The 20,939-nt window shown below is 50.0% G+C and overlaps 1 protein-coding gene across 2 annotated transcripts in view; it reads left to right on the top strand.

The window, feature by feature from the left end:
* The first annotated feature begins 17,260 nt into the window (after positions 1-17,260).
* TBX2 (T-box transcription factor 2) overlaps positions 17,261-20,939 on the top strand; it is a 30,000-nt gene continuing 26,321 nt past the window's right edge. Inside the window, exon 1 of one of the 2 annotated variants that reach the window (XM_078679812.1) lies at positions 17,261-18,375. In XM_078679812.1, coding sequence (XP_078535938.1) covers positions 17,993-18,375 — 383 coding nt within the window. In that variant the 5' untranslated portion in view covers positions 17,261-17,992. The remainder of the gene's footprint in view (positions 18,376-20,939) is intronic. The other variant, XM_078679813.1, reaches the window with a different exon arrangement.

Raw genomic sequence — 20,939 nt, forward strand, 5'->3', positions numbered from 1 at the left:
CTGGAAATCAGAAGACTACACATTAAACCTGCTTGAAAACAATTAGGTATAGAATTAACATACCCATCAATCATGAAACATGTGAACCTACTAAAATGCAAAATCAATGCTAGCAACCGAACCTGCTTGAAGCAAGGCGAAGACTGCTTTGCACCAACAACTTTAAAGCAGCTTATAACCAGGGCCACTGGAATTATGCGATTGTCTAGCTGCAGCGATTTTTGCATAATTTTAGATTTGCCACATTGCCACATAATCCATCATCTGCTGAATAATCAGCACATTTTAACAAAAAAGTCTTTTTCTAACTCAAATGGTTCAAAAATTAGTAAAACAAATGTGACACGAGTTGTCGCTCGGTGCAAGGCCCTCTGCAGAGCTGGACTGGCCACCTTTCTGTTGCTTATTGCTATTTCTGGGAATTAAATAGGTACTCTTGAAATGCAACCAATGCTCAGACAGTGTTAATAAGTGTAGAAATTACAAAATAATTAAGTAATACAGTTAGAAAAGGTGCTGCATTATTCTGCATAATTTGCCTTTTCTTGCTGCATAATTTACTCAACCCTGCTGCATAATTTGGCCCTCTCCAGTCACATAATTCCAGTGGTGTAACCAAAAAGCCCACCACAATCCCAGTTTTAAATCAGCTGAGGGCAGAATCAAGTTGAGCATTTTATCGATACTTGAGTATTGAATCAATAGACAACCGTGAACCTTCTTTCAACAATAGTGGACCTGCTTGAAATCACTGGACTACTGAAGCAACACTGAACCTTTATGAGATATGCTCAGTGTGGAATCAACGTGGACAATACTAAACCTGCTTAATACCACCAGAGTGTGCGAGCACCATAAAACACCCTATCCTGCTTGAAACTAGTGGAGAACCGTACCAAAATGAAACACTGAAAATTTGATTGCATCTGTACTGCAACAACATTGGAAGCATTAGACCTGGAAAAATATACACTAAGCAAAACAACCAAGGGCAACATTACACCTACATGAGGTGACAGCAGAATCAGTGCAGACAAATCTAATCTACTTTAAAACAAGGGGTTGTGGGCCTGGAAATGGACTAGCTTGGAATTAGCACAATCAATATGGAGACATCATTTTAAGCACAAAACTGAGACCACTTAACACCAACAAAGTACACATTGGCAGTCGCGTGCTTGCTTGAAACCTTTACATCATCACGGATCACCTAGGCCATGGTTAAAATTAGTTGAGTACACAATCAACATCCATGGCATTGACCCGGCTTTAACATTTCTGAGCACAAAGTCCACTGTGCAACATCGAATCACTAACCCTCCTTGAAACCAGCAGAATGCAGAACCAACAGAGACAACATTAAACCAGATGCTCAATACAGGACATCCTGAATTCATTATTACAACCCACAATCCACCAGATCCAGAAGGCGCTGTCTTCAGCGTCTTTATCTGGTCACCTTCTTGCCTCGTTCCTGGTCACCCTTCCCCATCCTTCCAGTCCACCTGCTCGAACTCAGCAGAGTGCTCAATCAACTGAACAACAATGAACTGGCATGAAGGCAAGCGAGCATCAAATCAGTATTGACAATATTAAAGTTGCCTGTGTCCAGTAGAAAGCAGCTTCAAGGTGAAGAATATTGACGGTGACTGCTGAGTGAGCATAGAACCTGCTTGAAAGTAATTGGAGGTAGAATCAACATGCGCTGCATTCAGCTTGCTTGAAACCAGCAGTGACCCGAACCAACATAAACAACAGTAAACCTGCCTAGAATGACCAGCGGACTGAATCACCATTTACACCACTGAACCTACCTGAAATTAACAGAGTGCAGGGACAATCTGCACAGCATTGGATCTGCTTGGAACCAAAAATATGTAGAATCAATATTGGCAACATTGGAACTTGGTTGAAACCACTTCAGCCCAAAATAAACATGAACAACATTGAATCAATCTGCTTGATAGAAGATGAGTGCAGAATCTACTTGGACAGCATTGAACCTCCTTAAAACCAATTCACTGGACAGCATCAAACCAGCTTAAACTAAGTTGAGCACAGGATCAACATGGACAACATTGAACCTGCTTAAAACTAGGTCAGTGTTGAATCAACATGGGCAACATTGAACCTACTTATTACAATTTAGCGCAGAATCAACTTGGAGAACACTGAACTTGCTTAAAACCAGTTCAGCGCAGAATCAACAGGGACAACATTGAACCCACTTAAAAACAGTTCAGCGCAGAATCCACACGGACAATATTAAATTTGCTTAATACCAATTCAGTTCAGCATCAACATGGACAGCATTGAACCTGCTTAAAACCAGTTCAAAGCAGAATCAACACGGACAGCATTGAACTCCGCTTAAAACCAATTCAGTTCAGCATCAACATTGAACTTGCTTAAAACCAATTCAGTTCAGCATCAACATGGACAACATTGAACCTGCTTAAAACCAGTATAGCGCAGAATCAACTTGGACAGCACTGAACCTGCTTAAAACAAGTTTGATGCAGAATCAACATGGACAACATTAAAGCTGCTTAAAACCAATTCAGTGCAGGAACAAGCTGGACAACACTAAATCTGCTTAAAACAAGTTCAGTGCCGAATCAACATGGACTAGGTAAGTGACAAATCAACAGGCGCAGCATTGAACCTGCTTTATACCAATTTAGTGCAGAATCAATTTGAAGAACACGGAACCTGCTTAAAACCAGTTCAACAAACACAACAGTGATGGACAGAATGTGGATCAATGTCACACATTCACCCCAGTCCAAAGATCTGGGCCCAAATCCATCGTTTTTCCACTCCACACCACCCTGGGTTAGACAATGGCGATATGCAAATCAGCGCTGACCCTGTGCCCCATGGGAACAGTCCAGTCCGAACTACAAAAGCCATGTCCTTCCCAGAACGGAAACAAGCATCCGAGGACCGGCCCGGTTTCGAGGTAACACCTCTCATCAGCCCGGCTAGCTTGATTCCAGTGGTGTGGAGTGCCTGGGACTCACGTCTGAGCATCCCCAGTACACTTAGAGCGGTAACTGCAAACACAACAGTGATGGACAGAATGTGGATCAATGTCACACATTCACCCCAGTCCAAAGATCTGGGCCCAAATCCATCGTTTTTCCACTCCACACCACCCTGGGTTAGACAATGGCGATATGCAAATCAGCGCTGACCCTGTGCCCCATGGGAACAGTCCAGTCCGAACTACAAAAGCCATGTCCTTCCCAGAACGGAAACAAGCATCCGAGGACCGGCCCGGTTTCGAGGTAACACCTCTCATCAGCCCGGCTAGCTTGATTCCAGTGGTGTGGAGTGCCTGGGACTCACGTCTGAGCATCCCCAGTACACTTAGAGCGGTAACTGCAAACACAACAGTGATGGACAGAATGTGGATCAATGTCACACATTCACCCCAGTCCAAAGATCTGGGCCCAAATCCATCGTTTTTCCACTCCACACCACCCTGGGTTAGACAATGGCGATATGCAAATCAGCGCTGACCCTGTGCCCCATGGGAACAGTCCAGTCCGAACTACAAAAGCCATGTCCTTCCCAGAACGGAAACAAGCATCCGAGGACCGGCCCGGTTTCGAGGTAACACCTCTCATCAGTGGAAAAACGATGGATTTGGGCCCAGATCTTTGGACTGGGGTGAATGTGTGACATTGATCCACATTCTGTCCATCACTGTTGTGTTTGCTAAAACCAGTTCAAAGCAGAATCAACACATACAACGTTAAACCCACTTAAAACCAGTTCAGCGCAGAATCAACACGGACAACAGTGAACTTGCTTAAAACTAATTCAGTTCAGCATCAACATGGACAGCATTGAACCTGCCTAAAACCAGTTCAAAGCAGAATCATCAACATGGACAACATTGAAGCTACTTACAAACTATTCACCTCAGAATCAATTTTGGCAGCGCTGAACCTGCTTAAGCAACACATACAACAATGAACATTAACATTAAACTTGCTTAAAACCAATTCAGTTTGGCATCAACATGGACAACATTAAACCTGCTTAACACCAGTTCAATACAGAATCAACATGGACAACATTGAAGCTGCTTACAATCTATCCACCATAGAATACATTTGGGCACAGCAGAACCTGCTTAAGCAACACGTACAACAATGAACCTGCCTCAATCTAGTTCAGCGCAGCATCAACATGGGCAACATTGAACCTGCTTAAAATTAGTTCAGCGCAGAACCAACATGGACAACATTGAAGCTGCTTAAAACCAGTTCATTGCAGAACCAACATGGACAACATTGAAGCTGCTTAAAATTAGTTCAGCGCAGAACCAACATGGACAACATTGAAGCTGCTTAAACCCAGTTCATTGCAGAACCAACATGGACAACATTGAAGCTGCTTAAACCCAGTTCCTTGCAGAACCAACATGGACAACATTGAAGCTGCTTAAACCCAGTTCGTTGCAGAACCAACATGGACAACATTGAAGCTGCTTAAAACCAGTTCATTGCAGAACCAACATGGACAACATTGAAGCTGCTTAAAACCAGTTCATTGCAGAACCAACATGGACAACATTGAAGCCGCTTAAAACCAGTTCATTGCAGAACCAACATGGACAACATTGAAGCCGCTTAAAACCAGTTCATTGCAGACCCAACATGGACAACATTGAAGCCGCTTAAAACCAGTTCATTGCAGAACCAACATGGACAACATTGAAGCCGCTTAAAACCAGTTCATTGCAGAACCAACATGGACAACATTGAAGCCGCTTAAAACCAGTTCATTGCAGAACCAACATGGACAACATTGAAGCTGCTTAAACCCAGTTCCTTGCAGAACCAACATGGACAACATTGAAGCCGCTTAAAACCAGTTCATTGCAGAACCAACATGGACAACATTGAAGCCGCTTAAAACCAGTTCATTGCAGAACCAACATGGACAACATTGAAGCCGCTTAAAACCAGTTCATTGCAGACCCAACATGGACAACATTGAAGCCGCTTAAAACCAGTTCATTGCAGAACCAACATGGACAACATTGAAGCCGCTTAAAACCAGTTCATTGCAGAACCAACATGGACAACATTGAAGCCGCTTAAACCCAGTTCATTGCAGAACCAACATGGACAACATTGAAGGTGCTTAAACCCAGTTCCTTGCAGAACCAACATGGACAACATTGAAGCTGCTTAAACCCAGTTCCTTGCAGAACCAACATGGACAACATTGAAGCTGCTTCAAACCCAGTTCATTGCAGAACCAACATGGACAACATTGAAGCTGCTTAAACCCAGTTCATTGCAGAACCAACATGGACAACATTGAAGCTGCTTAAACCCAGTTCCTTGCAGAACCAACATGGACAACATTGAAGCCGCTTAAAACCAGTTCATTGCAGAACCAACATGGACAACATTGAAGCTGCTTAAAACCAGTCAATTGCAGAACCAACATGGACAACATTGAAGCCGCTTAAACCCAGTTCATTGCAGAACCAACATGGACAACATTGAAGCTGCTTAAAACCAGTTCATTGCAGAACCAACATGGACAACATTGAAGCTGCTTAAAACCAGTTCATTGCAGAACCAACATGGACAACATTGAAGCTGCTTAAACCCAGTTCATTGCAGAACCAACATGGACAACATTGAAGCTGCTTCAAACCCAGTTCATTGCAGAACCAACATGGACAACATTGAAGCCGCTTAAAACCAGTTCATTGCAGAACCAACATGGACAACATTGAAGCCGCTTAAAACCAGTTCATTGCAGAACCAACATGGACAACATTGAAGCTGCTTAAAACCAGTCAATTGCAGAACCAACATGGACAACATTGAAGCTGCTTAAACCCAGTTCATTGCAGAACCAACATGGACAACATTGAAGCCGCTTAAAACCAGTTCATTGCAGAACCAACATGGACAACATTGAAGCCGCTTAAAACCAGTTCATTGCAGAACCAACATGGATAACATTGAAGCCGCTTAAAACCAGTTCATTGCAGAACCAACATGGACAACATTGGAGCCGCTTAAAACCAGTTCATTGCAGAACCAACATGGACAACATTGAAGCCGCTTAAACCCAGTTCATTGCAGAACCAACATGGACAACATTGAAGCCGCTTAAAACCAGTTCATTGCAGAACCAACATGGACAACAATGAAGCCGCTTAAAACCAGTTCATTGCAGAACCAACATGGACAACATTGAAGCTGCTTAAAACCAGTCAATTGCAGAACCAACATGGACAACGCTGAACATGCTTGAAATTTACTCTGTGTAGAATCAACATGGCCACAATTGAACCTACTTAAAACCAGTTTTGTGCAGAATAAACACAGACGTTGAACTTGCCTGAAACTAGGAAGCAGCTGTTGCAGGAAGCCTTGGCTAGCTCTCAACCACACTGGTCCGTGGTCCGCTGCAAAAAACTGCGGGAATCGAGCCCTTAATGTCATATATTTTAAACGCTTTTCATTGAGGTTTTCAAACATTACGAAACATAAACCTAATCAATATAAGGGGAAAAGAAAAAGAAGCAAGGAAGGCGAACCCATGTGGCAGGGACCATCCTCCCGCCAGGCTAAAAGCCAGGTAGTAAAGGAAAAGTGTGACGCGTAGAGTTATGCAGGAGTACAGTAGGTCGATGTTATATGATTATTGGGCCAAGCGTTGGGCTTCGTCGAGCAGCAGGATGATTCGAGAATCAAGTTTCATCCAAGAGCGCAGTTTGGATTCAATACACATCTTTCAAGAGTTGGTATTAGAACCTGGGGTTGAGTCGTCTGATTCGAGGGAGTTAGTACCAGGGCTTTACCAGCATGAAAGTCTACTGAGGGAGTCCATGTGTCTCTCGGATGGGATCTCAGGAGCTGTCAAGCTAAATATAGTTTGGCGTGCTCATTACAACAGTCAGCACTTCAGAGCCAATCCGAAACTCTTGGAATTGGCCCCTCCTCCAGGCCCAAGCTATCCAGTGCCAGGTAAGTAAGAAAAGCAATGTATGAAAATATGAAAAAATAGAGGGAGTGGCCCAATTATCCAAGGGACAGGGTACCAACACAGTCAATATAAAATAGTAATTCCCTTGGAACCAGTACAATCCTCAGTCACACTCAATCTTTAACAATTAACACTCCATCCATGCTCAGAGGGGGAACCTTGTAGTTATAAGTACAAACACATCAGTCTCATCAATAGACCCAAACTGTTATAAATTGTATACATTTATTATCGATAGATATTAAAATTAAAAACAAAAGCATTAAAATTTCCTAGGTACAAATTATTCACATATACATATAATCGCCTCCTAAAAGGAAAAAATACACGAAAGAGACTCAATCAAGTGATATTTTACAAAATCATCAAAAAACATTAATTCATTAGAATCTATTGCAACTACATCAGAATTGCATCGGTGAATGCTGACGAAATAGTTCCTCGAATTTAACTTAAACTGTGGCGTCGACGCGTTTCGGATTGCTGCCAGATATGCACCACCTTTGTCAAGACTAGTGTAGATGTTTGTCTCTTTCACAAATAGAACATTTCATATATATCTCAAAGGTGTTAATCCTTACCAAGGGCCATTCTTCCACGATATAAATTACATGGAGTACTTCTATAAGAAATGGCGTCCTTCTGTATTTATTCTTTACTAGCAGCCCGCCCCGACGTTGTCCGGGGGCAATGAGGCTTCAGGGCCAACCGCCCGCACAGGCCCCCGCCGGCCCCGGCCCCCGCCCGCCCCAACATTGTCCGTGTCCCGGAGAAACCTCCCGCCCCCGGCCCCTCCCGCCCCAACATTTTATGTGTCCCTTTGCCTTACCTGACCCGGCGCTCCTGACTTCACCGCCGCTCCCCGCAGCTCATGTCCGCCGCTTCCCCTCGTCATCACGCACGTCGCGGCCAGCGCTACGTCGCAGCCAGCGCTACGTCGCGGCCGGCGCTACTTCCAGGGGACTACTTTTTTTTTAAGTAAAATTTTTACATTTACGTTTAATTTTTCTTTTATATAGCCTATGTCCATCTACACACCCTGACATTTTCAACGATGTATCGGGTGTGTGGATTGGCGCTGTGGTTCCCGAGTTTACCTGGCTCAAAGGTTTGTGTTCTCTCTTTATAATAGTAGTATAGATGGGAAAACTCACTACCAGGAAATTCTCATAAAAGATCCTCTACTATCAAAATCAGAACTTCCTATGCTTGCAGAACTTCATCAACTGTAGCAGACGGAGATCTCCACGTACGGCAAATCTGTACGCTATCCAGTTTTGTCGAAGAAATACGTCCAAGCAGATACTATAGGTGATTGACATATGGTGCAGTAGCCCTTGGCGACGATTAAAAAGACCACTGCTTCATTCCAGCGCTTAGATTAAACCCAAAGGTATGGTTCCCATGTACGGCAAACTTTGTAATGAGCGAAAACGTCCAACGTCCTTCGTCTTCCCGGGATAATGCGCAGATCTCCATTTGCTACAGTTGATGAAGCTCTGCAAGCATAGGAAGTTCTTATTTTGATAGTAGAGGATCTTGTATGAGAATTTCCTGGCAGTGGGTTTTCCCATAAAGAATAAATACAGAAGGACGCCATTTCTTATAGAAGTACCCCATGTAATTCATATCGTGGAAGAATGGCCCTTGGTAAGGATTAACTCCTTTGAGATATATATGAAATGTTCTATTTGTGAAAGAGACAAGCATCTACACTAGTCTTGATAAAGGTGGTGCATATCTGGCAGCACACCGAAACGCGTCGACGCCACAGTTTATGTTAAATTCGAGGAACTATTTTGTCAGCATTCACTGATGCAATTCTGACGTAGGTGCAATAGATTTTAACAAATTCATGCTTTTGATGATTTTGTAAAATATCATTTGCTTGAGTCTCTTTCGTGTATTTTTTGCTTTTAGAAGGCGATTATATGTATATGTGAATAATTTGTACCTAGGAAATGTTAATGCTTTTGTTTTTAATTCTAATATCTATTGATAATAAATGTATACAATTTATAGCAGTTTGGGTCTATTGATGAGACTGATGTGTTTGTACTTATAACTATAAGGTTCCCCCTCTGTGGCACTGAGCATGGATGGAGGGTTAATTGTTAAAGATTGAGTGTGACTGAGGATTGTACTGGTTCCAAGGGAATTACTATTTTATATACAGAAGCAATAGTGACAAATGCCGTCTGCTCTGGTGTATGTCTTTAACAAAACCTAAGAGCAACAGTAGCGGTGTTAGGGATAGGCACCCCACCCCTCAATTACAATGACAATCGGGTACAGGTTAGACGAAAAGGACTGTATTGGGCGACTGTTCCATGCCAGGTGCATGAAATTTGCGGGGTTAGCCGGGCATTGAGGGCATCTTCAGGTGTGAGTACTCATAGGGAAGTGGTGTGTTTGTTGGGAATCTAGTGTGGCGTGTGAGAGGGGTAGCTGTAGGTGTGGTGTGGGCATCAGTATGAGGTGATGTCAGCATGGGTGATGCCTGAGAGTAGAGCTGTGAGGTGTGCATGTCAATGAAGGGAATGGTCTCCATGTCAGTGATGGTGTGGCACGGTCATACATGTGGGAGTATTGGTGTCAATGTGAGGAGGCCTTGTGTTGTGGGTGAAAATGTGGCCTTTAATGGCAATGTGAGAGTGGGTTTGTGGTCGCTGAGTGTGTTTCTTTTTGAGGCAGATGTGGGAAATGGTGGTCGTGTATTGTGTGTTTAGTGACAGTGTTTGAATAAGTGTTGGTTTCAGTATATGGGTGTGTGTGTACATGCATGCGCAAATATGTGTATGTGTAGTTGGAGGGGTGGTTGACAGAGTAGATGTGGTGTGAGTGTGGTTTTACATTTGTGTGGTGGAGATGTAGGTGTTAAGGACATCATGTTTGTGTTGTGTGGGGTTGGTGTGACTAAAGGTGGTAGATTGGTGTGAGGTGGTGTCGGTGTGCATGTGACTCTTGGTAGGGGTGTGAATCTGGGAGGCGGCATTGCTGTGGGTGAAGTATTGCTTACAGAAAGAGTGGGTGATGCTCTTTCTGTAATTGTAGGATGGTGGTGGTATGGATCTGGGTAAGGATGGGGTGCAAGCTGGGTGTGGCATTGGAAAGGGGAGTACGTTTAGGAGGGGTGTAGGAGTAGGTGTGTGCATAGATGAAAGTGAGAGAACGCTGTAGGTCAGTGTGCCCGTGGAGTTGGATGCAGGCGGGTGGGGAGGTTGTGTGTGTGTGGTTGGCTGTGTGGCAATGCTGTACTTGATAGTGGGCATGTGGTGTTGGATGTAAGAGTGTGGGGGAGGTGGCGTGGGTGCGAGTGTGGCGGTCTGTGTTGGAGTGTGGGTGTGGCTGTAGGTGGGGGCGTGAAGGGGTGGTGCGGTAGCCTGGGTGTAAGTTCGGGTTGGTGTGTGAATGAATGTCGCTGTCATTTCTACAGCCAACAGTTCCCTGCATACCCGGGCCAACAAACTATCGGTCTGCAGTCTGAGGATGCGCAGGTTCGTTTTGAGCAGGTATTTTGTCCATTTGTTTTATTTTTTGTTTTTAAAGGGGCTTCCCCAGCCGACCGCCCCTCCCCGGCCTCCGTTTCCTGAGCTCAGAAGCCGTCGAGGCCCGAGATAAGGATCGGCAGACGGGTCAAGGTGTGAGCGGCCAGTGTTGGCGTTTCCTCTTTGCTTCACCAGCCCAGACCCTGGCGCCACCTGCAAATAAAATATCAAAGTGGCGTCGTTTGTAATGGGGGCACTTTGCAGCCGGCCTTTGTCTTGTGATGGGACAGGGTGCGGGGTGGGGGTGTTTGCATGTCTTATCAAAGGTCTCCGACTATTGAGTGGCAAGGCCTCCGCCTTAAAGGGCCAGAGGCTCCCAGCTATCTCCGGGACTTGCTAGGAATCACCCGGCCGCCCAATCTCCCAGATAAACGCCAAGTCCTCTTTGTAAACACAGCAGCCATTAATGTTATGAGGTGCCTGCTTCAGCAGTGTGCGTGCGTGCGGCCGGCCGTGCGTCCATAGTACGTCAGAGAGCAGAGACTGTACAGGGTGTGTTACCCGTGTGCCAGGGGTAAGGGACTTACGTGTGGGGAAAGGCATTACATGTGTGTGGGTAGAGATGTCTTGTGTGGTTCGAGAGGCCGGCTGCATGTGCCTTCGTCGCCTGTGCGTGAGCTGTGCGCTGGGGCCAGGCAGGGGTATAGAAGCATGTACCATGGTGGCAGCAGCAGGCAGGACCGGTGCAGGCCTCTCCTCACACCAAGTGAGGCGTGTACAGTAGCTGGTGACTACACACACGCAGGCGGACATACACATGTACAAACACCGTGTCCTTCACGCACGTACACGCACACACACATGATCAGCACACACTAGGCAGACAAACAAAAACCATACCCATAACGCACAAAACAGGCACGTACGCACCATGCACGGAATATAAACACACTCCAGGCAGAGATACACTCGAAGATACACCATCCCTTCATATACAAAGCACACGCACATTATGCACAGAGGACCAACACACAGTACACAAACACACACAGTATCCCTACATTTAACACACACCTATTGTAAGCACATGGCATGCAAGTGCAACCATGCGCCTACGCAAAACATCGTCTCCGACATACCTAAACACACTTACACCACACACACAGGGAAAGATAAGTGCACACACAAACTGGAAATATATACAAACCCAGAAACCCCTGCATAACCCACAGGCACGAAATATAAGCACGCACTATGCACGGGCAAAAACTCCACACACGGAAAATAATCCACACGCATGTAACACAAACACGTGTACCCACCACAGATAAGCGTACAGAATGCTGACATATGCACACACACCGTCCACGACCACCCTTGGGCACTCGTTATAACACTTCACAGCAGACAGACACATACACTCACCAAACGGACGGTAGAGATATTCACCATGAAAACCCTCTCACGTTCAGGGGACGCACAAACACCCACGCACACTCTCAGAAGACATACAAACACCACTACTCAGTGGTATCTAGACTTTAGATAAGCCGGCTCGGGACCCACGCTGATCTGAAAGTGATGAGATAATGGGTTCAAATATTTATAAAGATGTCGAGCCTTGCCCGGAAGAGAGTCTTTTAAAATACAACCCGTAGGGCAGTGGGACGTAAATACAGCCTGCAAGTGAAAGGCGCATGTCTTCTTGCTACTGTGATTTTACTATTATTTTCTGTTAGTGGTTGTCTGCGTTATTTTTACGCCACATTTTACACAGAAACATCGGAGAATCTTGGTAAATCATCGTTAGTTTACCATTTGCATTAGTCGACACCTTCCTTATATTTTTTGGTTCTTTGGTAACGGTGATCCCGTTAGTGTTCTGTATTGTGCCCCAAAGTCACTACAAAGCAAACCCACGCCAGCTTCTGAAGTGAGCTTTGCCATTATTTTCTGCCATTTGGACATTTTTGTTTTAGACAAAGGACCTGAAAAGTATCTTGAAAGGTGTACAGGGGTACTTTTTCCATTAAAATATATTTCTATTATTTGAATGTTATGGTACAAGCTCATCAGCACTCTTAATGTACACACTATGACTTTCCAGAAGAGAGAGGGGGAACTAAAATAAGTATAGATTCTGCAGGATTACGCCTGTCGCGTCTTGCTGTTGTCTTGTACCCGGTTACCCGTAGGTGCGCATGGATACCTCTTAGATTTGGGCGCTATGCCAATGTTATGGGCTTGACTAGACCCGAGGGATCGCCTTAACCCTATATCGGTGGCTTCTCGTTGAAAAGAACACATTATTGGAAGTTATTACCCTTACAGAGTCCACAAAGCCTTCCTTTGCCCCCCACCCCAACAACCACTGCAAGAGGTTGTAGCGTCATTCCCTCCCTGCATATTGCTCCATATACCAACTTGATCAATGTTCCCCAAATCTCCACCCCTTCCCCCGCACCTCAGACACTCGCAGGCACTCCCCACCGAGTGCAGGGAATGCTCTTCAATGCTCCCATCCCCACCTGTACCCACTGGCGTAACGAAAAGTGAGGGGGGCTCCCTGCACGGTACTTAGAGGGGCCCCCTCCGGGCTCAATCAGGAGCTCTTCGGCCAGAGTGCAGTGCCGAGGGGGCCCCTTTGAGCTAGAGGCCCCCCCGCCCTGCAGGGGCTGCGGGGGCCTGTGTTACGCCCCTGCCTGTACCCCGTGGCCCACGCCACATGTGGATCTGGACCCCCACAGACCTTTGCGGGCTGCTTGCACCGCAGGGGGAGGCCCAGCCCTGCTTCCGCGACCATGAACACTCCTGCCGCGCATACGCGGCCCTGACTCCCGCTCTCGCAGAGGCCTCTGGGTCTGCTGCAGGCGCGCATGCGCACGCACAGCTCATGCAGCCAGAGCAATGCAGAGGCCCACACCAGGCAGAGCCCTGCAGGTCCCTGCCACCAACCCTTTGATATGTTTTTATAACGTTTTATATAGCGCTAGCTTGACCCGTGGGTATCAGAGCGCTTTACATACACAAAGGAAAATAAAATTTTTCATTACATTGCAGGATTAGAGGGAGCATAAAGATAGGATACTCTCCGGGAGGTCAGCGGATCCGACCTGCAGTGATCAGGCCGGAGACAACTGCCAAGGACGCTTCCTTCCCCCCTTCTTTAGCACCCTACTCTACCACCAGCCACTGAAATCTAGCAGGTATATACAGCGAGGGTGCTTCCGGTCCAGGCACAACAAAACACACAAGCTACGAGCCCAACAGTCGGTTCAGAAATAGGAACGCTGTCGTCAGCCCTGAGTCAGTGCTACGCCTCCCCAGATCCCTGGTCTATGCCACGCTTCAACAGGGCCCCTGGTCTATGCCACGCTTCAACAGGGCCCCTGGTCTATGCCACGCTTCACCAGGGCCCCTGGTCTATGCCACGCTTCACCAGGGCCTCTGGTCTATGCCACGCCTCCCCAGATCCCTGGTCTATGCCACGCTTCAACAGGGCCCCTGGTCTATGCCACGCCTCCCCAGATCCCTGGTCTATGCCACGCTTCACCAGGGCCCCTGGTCTATGCCACGCTTCACCAGGGCCCCTGGTCTATGCCACGCTTCACCAGGGCCCCTGGTCTATGCCACGCTTCACCAGGGCCTCTGGTCTATGCCACGCTTCCCCAGGGCCCCTGGTCTATGCCACGCTTCCCCAGGGCCTCTGGTCTATGCCACACTTCCCCAGGGCCTCTGGTCTATGCCACGCTTCCCGAGGCCCCTGCTCTATTCCATGCTTCCCCAGGTCTGTGCCAAGCTTCCCCAGGGCCCCTGGTCTCTGCCCGCTTCCCCAGGGCCCCTGGTCTATGCCATGCTTCCCCAGGGCCCCTGGTCTATGCCATGTTTCTCCAGGGCCCCTGGTCTATGCCACGCTTCCCCAGGGCCCCTGGTCTATGCCATGTTTCTCCAGGGCCCCTGGTCTATGCCAGCTTCCCCAGGGCCCCTGGTCTATGCCACGCTTCCCCAGGGCCCCTGGTCTATGCCATGTTTCTCCAGGGCCCCTGGTCTATACCACGCTTCCCCAGGGCCCCTGGTCTATGCCATGCTTCTCCAGGGCCCCTGGTCTATGCCATGCTTCCCCAGGTCTATGCCACGCTTCCCCAGGCCCCTGGTCTATGCCACACTTCTATAGGGCCACTGGTCTATGCCACGCTTACCCAGGGCCCCTGGTCTATGCCACGCTTCCCCAGGCCCCTGGTCTATGCCACGCTTCCCCAGGCCCCTGGTCTATGCCACGCTTCCACAAGGCCCCTGCTCTATGCCATACTTCCCCAGGTCTATGCCACGCGTCCCCAGGGCCCCTGGTCTATACCACGCTTCCCCAGGGCCCCTGGTCTATGCCACGCTTCCCCAAGGCCCCTGCTCTATGCCATGCTTCCCCAGGTCTATGCCACGCTTCACCAGGGCCCCTGGTCTATGCCACGCTTCCCCAGGGCCCCTGGTCTATGCCACTCTTCTCCAGGCCCCTGGTCTATGCCACACTTCTATAGGGCCACTGGTCTATGCCACACTTCTATAGGGCCACTGGTCTATGCCACACTTCTATAGGGCCCCTGATCTGTCACAATCTCAGGTCCTCTCTTTTTTAAGTCATACCACCCTAGTCAGTGCCACGCCTCGCTGAATCCTGATCCCAGCTCACGTGCCGAAGGTCACCGCTTTTGTCACGTCACAGCAGTTGTTTATTTTTGTTCGCTGTGGTTCGTGACCTGTGTTTTGGTGGCCCACTTGTGACGTGCTCCGTGACCCCTTGGTCCCGTACTGTTTCCTGCTCTGTGTAGTTCTTCCTTCTTTCTAAGACTCTTTGGTCAGTGTTGCCTCTTTCTGTGGCTCACTTTTGCTTTCAGTTTTGGTCTCTTTCTGACTCTTTCTTGTGGTTCGTTTCACTCCTTTCCATTGCCCTTCTGGTCCGAGCCATGTCTCTCAGTTGCCATGGCATGGTGGTCAGTGTTACTCGCGTAGCCCTGTTAGTAATGTATCTGTCTTTCCTGTTTGTGGTGTACCCCCTGCACCCCGTTATCTGCCCCCTTGCCTCACCTCTTCGTGGTTCTTGCAGTCAGTTTTCGTGTGTCTTGTGAGTCCCAGTGCTAGCTCGCCTCTCTTTTGGCCAGGTTCACCTGTTTCTGTACTCATGTGACCAGCGTCACTTTTTCCTGTAGCCACGTGAACCAAGCTGACATCTTCCTGTGACCCTTGGCTAGTCTCGCCCCTTTCCTCAGCCCCTTGGCCAGTTTCACATTTGTCTGTGAACCTCTTGCTTGTTTTGTGGCCTTGTGGCTGGCTCCATCTGTCTGGGTCCCTTTTCTGCGGTTCTTGTAGTCGCACCTCTCTCTTCCTGTATCCCAGGAGCTACTTTCACCTTTTTTTCTATAACTTGGCTAGTTTCACTTTTTCATAAACCCTGGCTCGTTGAAGGCCTCTCTGCTGGCCGCACCCCCCTGTCTCTCATCCACATTTAAACTGTGTGTCTGTCTCTTTGTATAACTGGACCTTGGTCTGTTGTCACTTTCATTCCATTTACCTAGTTTGTACCCACTTAGGCTCATGCTACCGTTTCTATGGTGATGTGTCTCCGCCCCTCGCTGTCATGTGTGGGGCCCCCGCCCCGCCTCTTGGTCAGTCTCAGCTTTGGAGTTCTCTCGGGTCGCTCGTCGGGTTTCCTTTGGACGTCGATATTACTTTTGGGCACCTGTCTCCTTCTTCAGTCTCCGCTTGATGTCTGTCTTCCGCTTGGAGGTCAGTCCTTTTAGCGGATGTCAGTCACACGCCCCACCTCATTCTCACTTCGAGATGCATTTCCCCTCAGGGAAGTCAGTCTCACTTTTGAAGAGCAGGCCCGCTTCACATGCTAATCTAGCTTTAAGTCGTCACCCACCCCTGTGGACGTCAGTGCTACTTTTGGATATCAGTCCCTCTTTAGACGCCAGTCTTACTTCTGGACATCGGTTATCTTTTTTTCGTTGTTGCTGCTTGTTCCTTTAAATGTCATTTCAAGTGATTGGCTCATACAGGTCAGGTTTCTCTTTGAATGTCGGCCACACTTTGGGTGTGGTTTCCGCTCTGGATGTCAGTTTCCTCTTAGATGTCAGTCCTATGGCTGTCTCTTTCTTCTTCCGAAACTATTCACCAACATTGGCTGTCAGTTTTCTGTTTGGATGTCATTTTCCCCTTTTATGTCAGTCACTCTTAGCAGTCAGCTTGCTCTTTGTATGTCAGCAACCCTTAGATGTCAGTTTCCTCAGTGAATGTCAGTCACCTTCTGGGTGTCAGAGCTGCTCTGTATGTCTGTTGTCTCTTTGGGTGTCATTGCTCTGTCCATGTCAGTTTCCTTTTGATTGTCCTTTCCACCTCCTCCTCCTCTTTGTATGACACTCTCATCCGAGCCCCCGGGCAGGGCCGCCCTCCCCCCTCTGGCGGGGTGCTGCTGGTGGGGTGGGAGCTGCGCCCCACCCTCCCGGTGTCTTCAGAGTGCCCTGTGGTGCCCTGGCAGGGCGGCCTGCAGCCCACTGTCCCCGGCCAGGCTGTGAGCCCTGCCCCCCTGTGCTGAGAGGGAGCTGTTGTGGGCGGGGCTTCGTCCCCCCCTCTCCCCTCCCCATTGGCTCCTCTCTCACTCTGTTGACATGTTTCCTCGTTGCTGATGCTCCCGACACCTTCCCCCCTCTCTCCGCACCCACCGGGCTCGGCCCGAGCTGTCAGACCCCGCCTATGGAGAGCCACAATTGGTCGGAAAAGCGTAAAATCAGCAATCAAGGGGGCCTGGTTCATTAGTGCGGGGGGAGCCGGGCAAGGGAGACACATGTGAGCAGGGAAGTGCTGTGTGCAGCCGAGCAGCAGCAGAGCTGAGCCGGGACCGCCTGGAGCAGCAGCAGCAGGCGCCTGAGACCGCGCAGAGACACCCCGGAGCCGGCCGGCCGGGAGGGCACGTGTGAGCCGAGGAGCGCAGTGTGCGGCACAGGAGGAGCCGGGACTGGCACACAGGGGATACTCTTGAGCGAAGGAGTCCGGGCAGAGATCAGACCTCACACACCAGGATATCCCACAACAGGCAGAGGCACTCTCGAGGAGAGGTCTGCAGCGCCGAGAGACCCCGGGTCCGGCGGAGAACCCCCAGATTTTCTCCTGACTGAACTGGAGGAGACTTTGCAGGGCGCAGGAGCCCTTCGGTCCATTATCATCTGTTAGAGTCTGCGGAGCCAGCAACTTTATGATGGGAGTCTGAGACCCATCCTTGGACTTTGGCTGCTCTTGGGCGGAATCTGCCCCCCTGTGCACAGACTTCGGAGGCCCCCACTCCGACACCCCCAGACTCTCGACTCCTCTCCCCTCCAGGGGCTCCGTCTCCGATCCCCCCGGACACACCCGGCCCTCCGCTCCCGGACACCCCTGCGCCTCCACCCGCCGCTCGGATTCCCCCCGGACCTGTGGATGCCCCCATGAGAGACCCAGCCTTCTCGGGGACTGCCATGGCCTACCACCCGTTCCACGCGGCGCCCCCCCGCCCGGCCGACTTCCCCATGTCCGCCTTCCTGGCGGCGGCGCAGCCGTCCTTCTTCCCGGGGCTGGCGCTGCCGCCCTCGGCGCTGGGGAAGGCGGACGGCGGGCTGTCGGAGGCCGGCCTGCACGCCGTGTCCTCGGCCCTGGGCCACCACCAGCAGCAGCAGCAGGCGGCCGCCGCCGCCGCCCACCTGCGCTCCCTGAAGAGCCTGGAGCCCGACGAGGAGGTGGACGACGACCCCAAGGTCACCCTGGAGGCCAAGGAGCTCTGGGACCAGTTCCACAAGCTGGGCACCGAGATGGTCATCACCAAGTCGGGCAGGTGAGCCGGGTCCCCCGGGCGGGCGATGCTCCGCGCCCGCCGACACTCCTGAGCCTATTGCATAGGATGCGTCCCACCGCTTACAGCTGCGTGCACAGCTCCCTGCCACCGCTTCTTGCTGCTGCTCCTCACCCTCACATAGTACAGCTCCGTGCACAGCTCCCTGCCACCGCTTCTTGCTGCTGCTCCTCACCCTCACATAGTACAGCTCCGTGCACAGCTCCCTGCCACCGCTTCTTGCTGCTGCTCCTCACCCTCACATAGTACAGCTCCGTACACTGCTCCCTGCCACCGCTTCTTGCTGCTCCTTGCCGTCACTAAGTTCAGCTCCTTACACAGCTCCCTGCCACCGCTTCTTGCTGCTGCTCCTCACCCTCACTTATTACAACTCCGTACACAGCTCATTACCACCGCTTCTTAGTACAGCGCCTTACACTGCTCCGCTTCTTAGTACAGCACCTTACACTGCTCCGCTTCTTAGTACAGAGGCCTTACACTGCTCCGCTTCTTAGTACAGCGTCTTACACTGCTCCGCTTCTTAGTACAGCACCTTACACTGCTCCGCTTCTTAGTACAGCGCCTTACACTGCTCCGCTTCTTAGTACAGCGCCTTGCAGTGCTCCCTTCTTGCTGCCGCTGCTCACCGCCACTTTTTACCGCTTCTATTTACCGTGCTCTTTAACGCCACTTCTACCGCTGTTCCTTGCCATGGTTTTTGCTGGTCTGTACACTGCCCCTTACTAACCAATCCTATCGGTGCCCTTCGAGCCGCTGCTTGCGGCCTGTCCTTACGCCACTTATTACAACTGGCTCTTACCGACGCCTCTCATTACTACGCATAGATGGCTTTTCCCGATGCTCCCACCGCCGCTTCTTACAGCCTCTTCCGCCCGGTGGGCCAGAAAAGCCTCTTATGCCCGGGGGTTTCCAGGGGCAGAGATCTGACTGTGCCCGGCCCTTCTCCCGGGATGCGGGCGCAGGGCACGAATCGAGCCGCAACAACAGAGATCAGAAGCCAGTCCGCAAGGGGGCCCTCTGCTCGGATGGCTGGCGGCGAGTGAAGGGGCCAGGGCCGTCCCGGCGCCAGCAGGGACTGGGGTCAGTGGGAGCTCAGAGACATGACACGCATGTGCAGCGGAGGGGGTTAACTGCGGGCTAGTTTACAGATCCGTACACATTTAACATACGTACGTGGCCATGTTACCGCAGAATGAAACGGACGCCACCTTTCACTCGTAAATAGTGGTAAATACCGCGTCAAAGGACACGCCGTGTGTGGAAATAAAGCATCTGTTGCTTGGCGCTTAAAGCGCTTCATGGGCTTCCTGTAGTGTATTGTATTTGTCAACTCCCACTGAAGAGGGAGTCTCGGGAACAGGAGGTGAGTGCACACATGTACGATGTCTCCCTCTCTTCTCGCTGCCCTCCCCAAGGCGATGGGGGCATTCAGTAAAACCTCTGCCATCTTTACCAAGCAAGAACAGAAACCAGATTCCAGGGCCTAGACCTAAGATTAACATTACACTGTTCCTGCGAAGGTCGAATACTCATGTACGCATGTTTGCATGTGTGCGTGTGCGCACGATCACACAAATAAATACACCACATGCTGCGTGTTCGTCCCACCCGTTCCAGACCTGCAGGAAAGCGCACCTCGGCCTTTATTTCCGTACAGTAAGAACCACGAACCATAAAATATTAACAGAGTGGGTCACGGGGCAGGCAGTGCGTGATTACACTCCAAGGCGCCCCAACAGTAAAGGTTGCAAGACGGGGCGAGGCGCCTTTATTCACATTTCAATTTCTGGTTATTACCATTTGAATTCCGGCCCAGGCCTCGTTTCTGGCTCTCGGCGCCTCGCGCAGTACCGCAGAGGGGCCATCCGGTCAATGTTTGTTTACAAACACATGAAGCAATATGTAGAGGAGAGTCCGAATGGACACACGGGGAGAAGAGGCTTTAGGTGAACGAAAGTAAATTCAGATTTCGCCGGGGGTGATGAGGTCTGTCGTCCACCCGTTGATAGACGAGTCCACGGTCGTTTTATTTCCGCAGCAGACAAAACCCGGCCTTCCTCTGTGCTTTCAGGCACTGTGCAGTGTTTTCTCAGGAGCTTATATTTTTCACGCGCATCGGTGCACGCACATTTGCGCAGGCTGCAGAAGCGCCCTGAAGAGCGGCGCAGGCGCTGGAGGCGCGCTGTCGGGGCGCATCTCTGGCCTGGTGACTCGAGGTCGTTGGGTTCACAGGCCCGTCCATGTGCGTGCACTGACAGCCCCTCGCAGCCGTTGTTTGGCTGCAGAGGTAAATCACACAACCTGTCACGCGAGGTGCGTGAAGGGCTGCCTGTTTCTGGACACACATGGGTGTGAGGTCCCCAACTGAGACATGACATCTGACGCCCACGCCCGAGGTCTCTGCCCTCGGGGTACCCTCGTGTCCGTGGAGCGCTCTGCCTGCAGCCGGACCCCTCGGCCGCCCGAGGCCCTCGGACCCCGGGCCTGAGAGGACGGGGTGGCGCCCGGTTCGAGGCTGGGGGGCACCGAGGGGCACCCAACACGCT

Source organism: Lissotriton helveticus, chromosome 3_1, assembly GCF_964261635.1.
Source record: "Lissotriton helveticus chromosome 3_1, aLisHel1.1, whole genome shotgun sequence".
Taxonomy (NCBI): domain Eukaryota; kingdom Metazoa; phylum Chordata; class Amphibia; order Caudata; family Salamandridae; genus Lissotriton; species Lissotriton helveticus.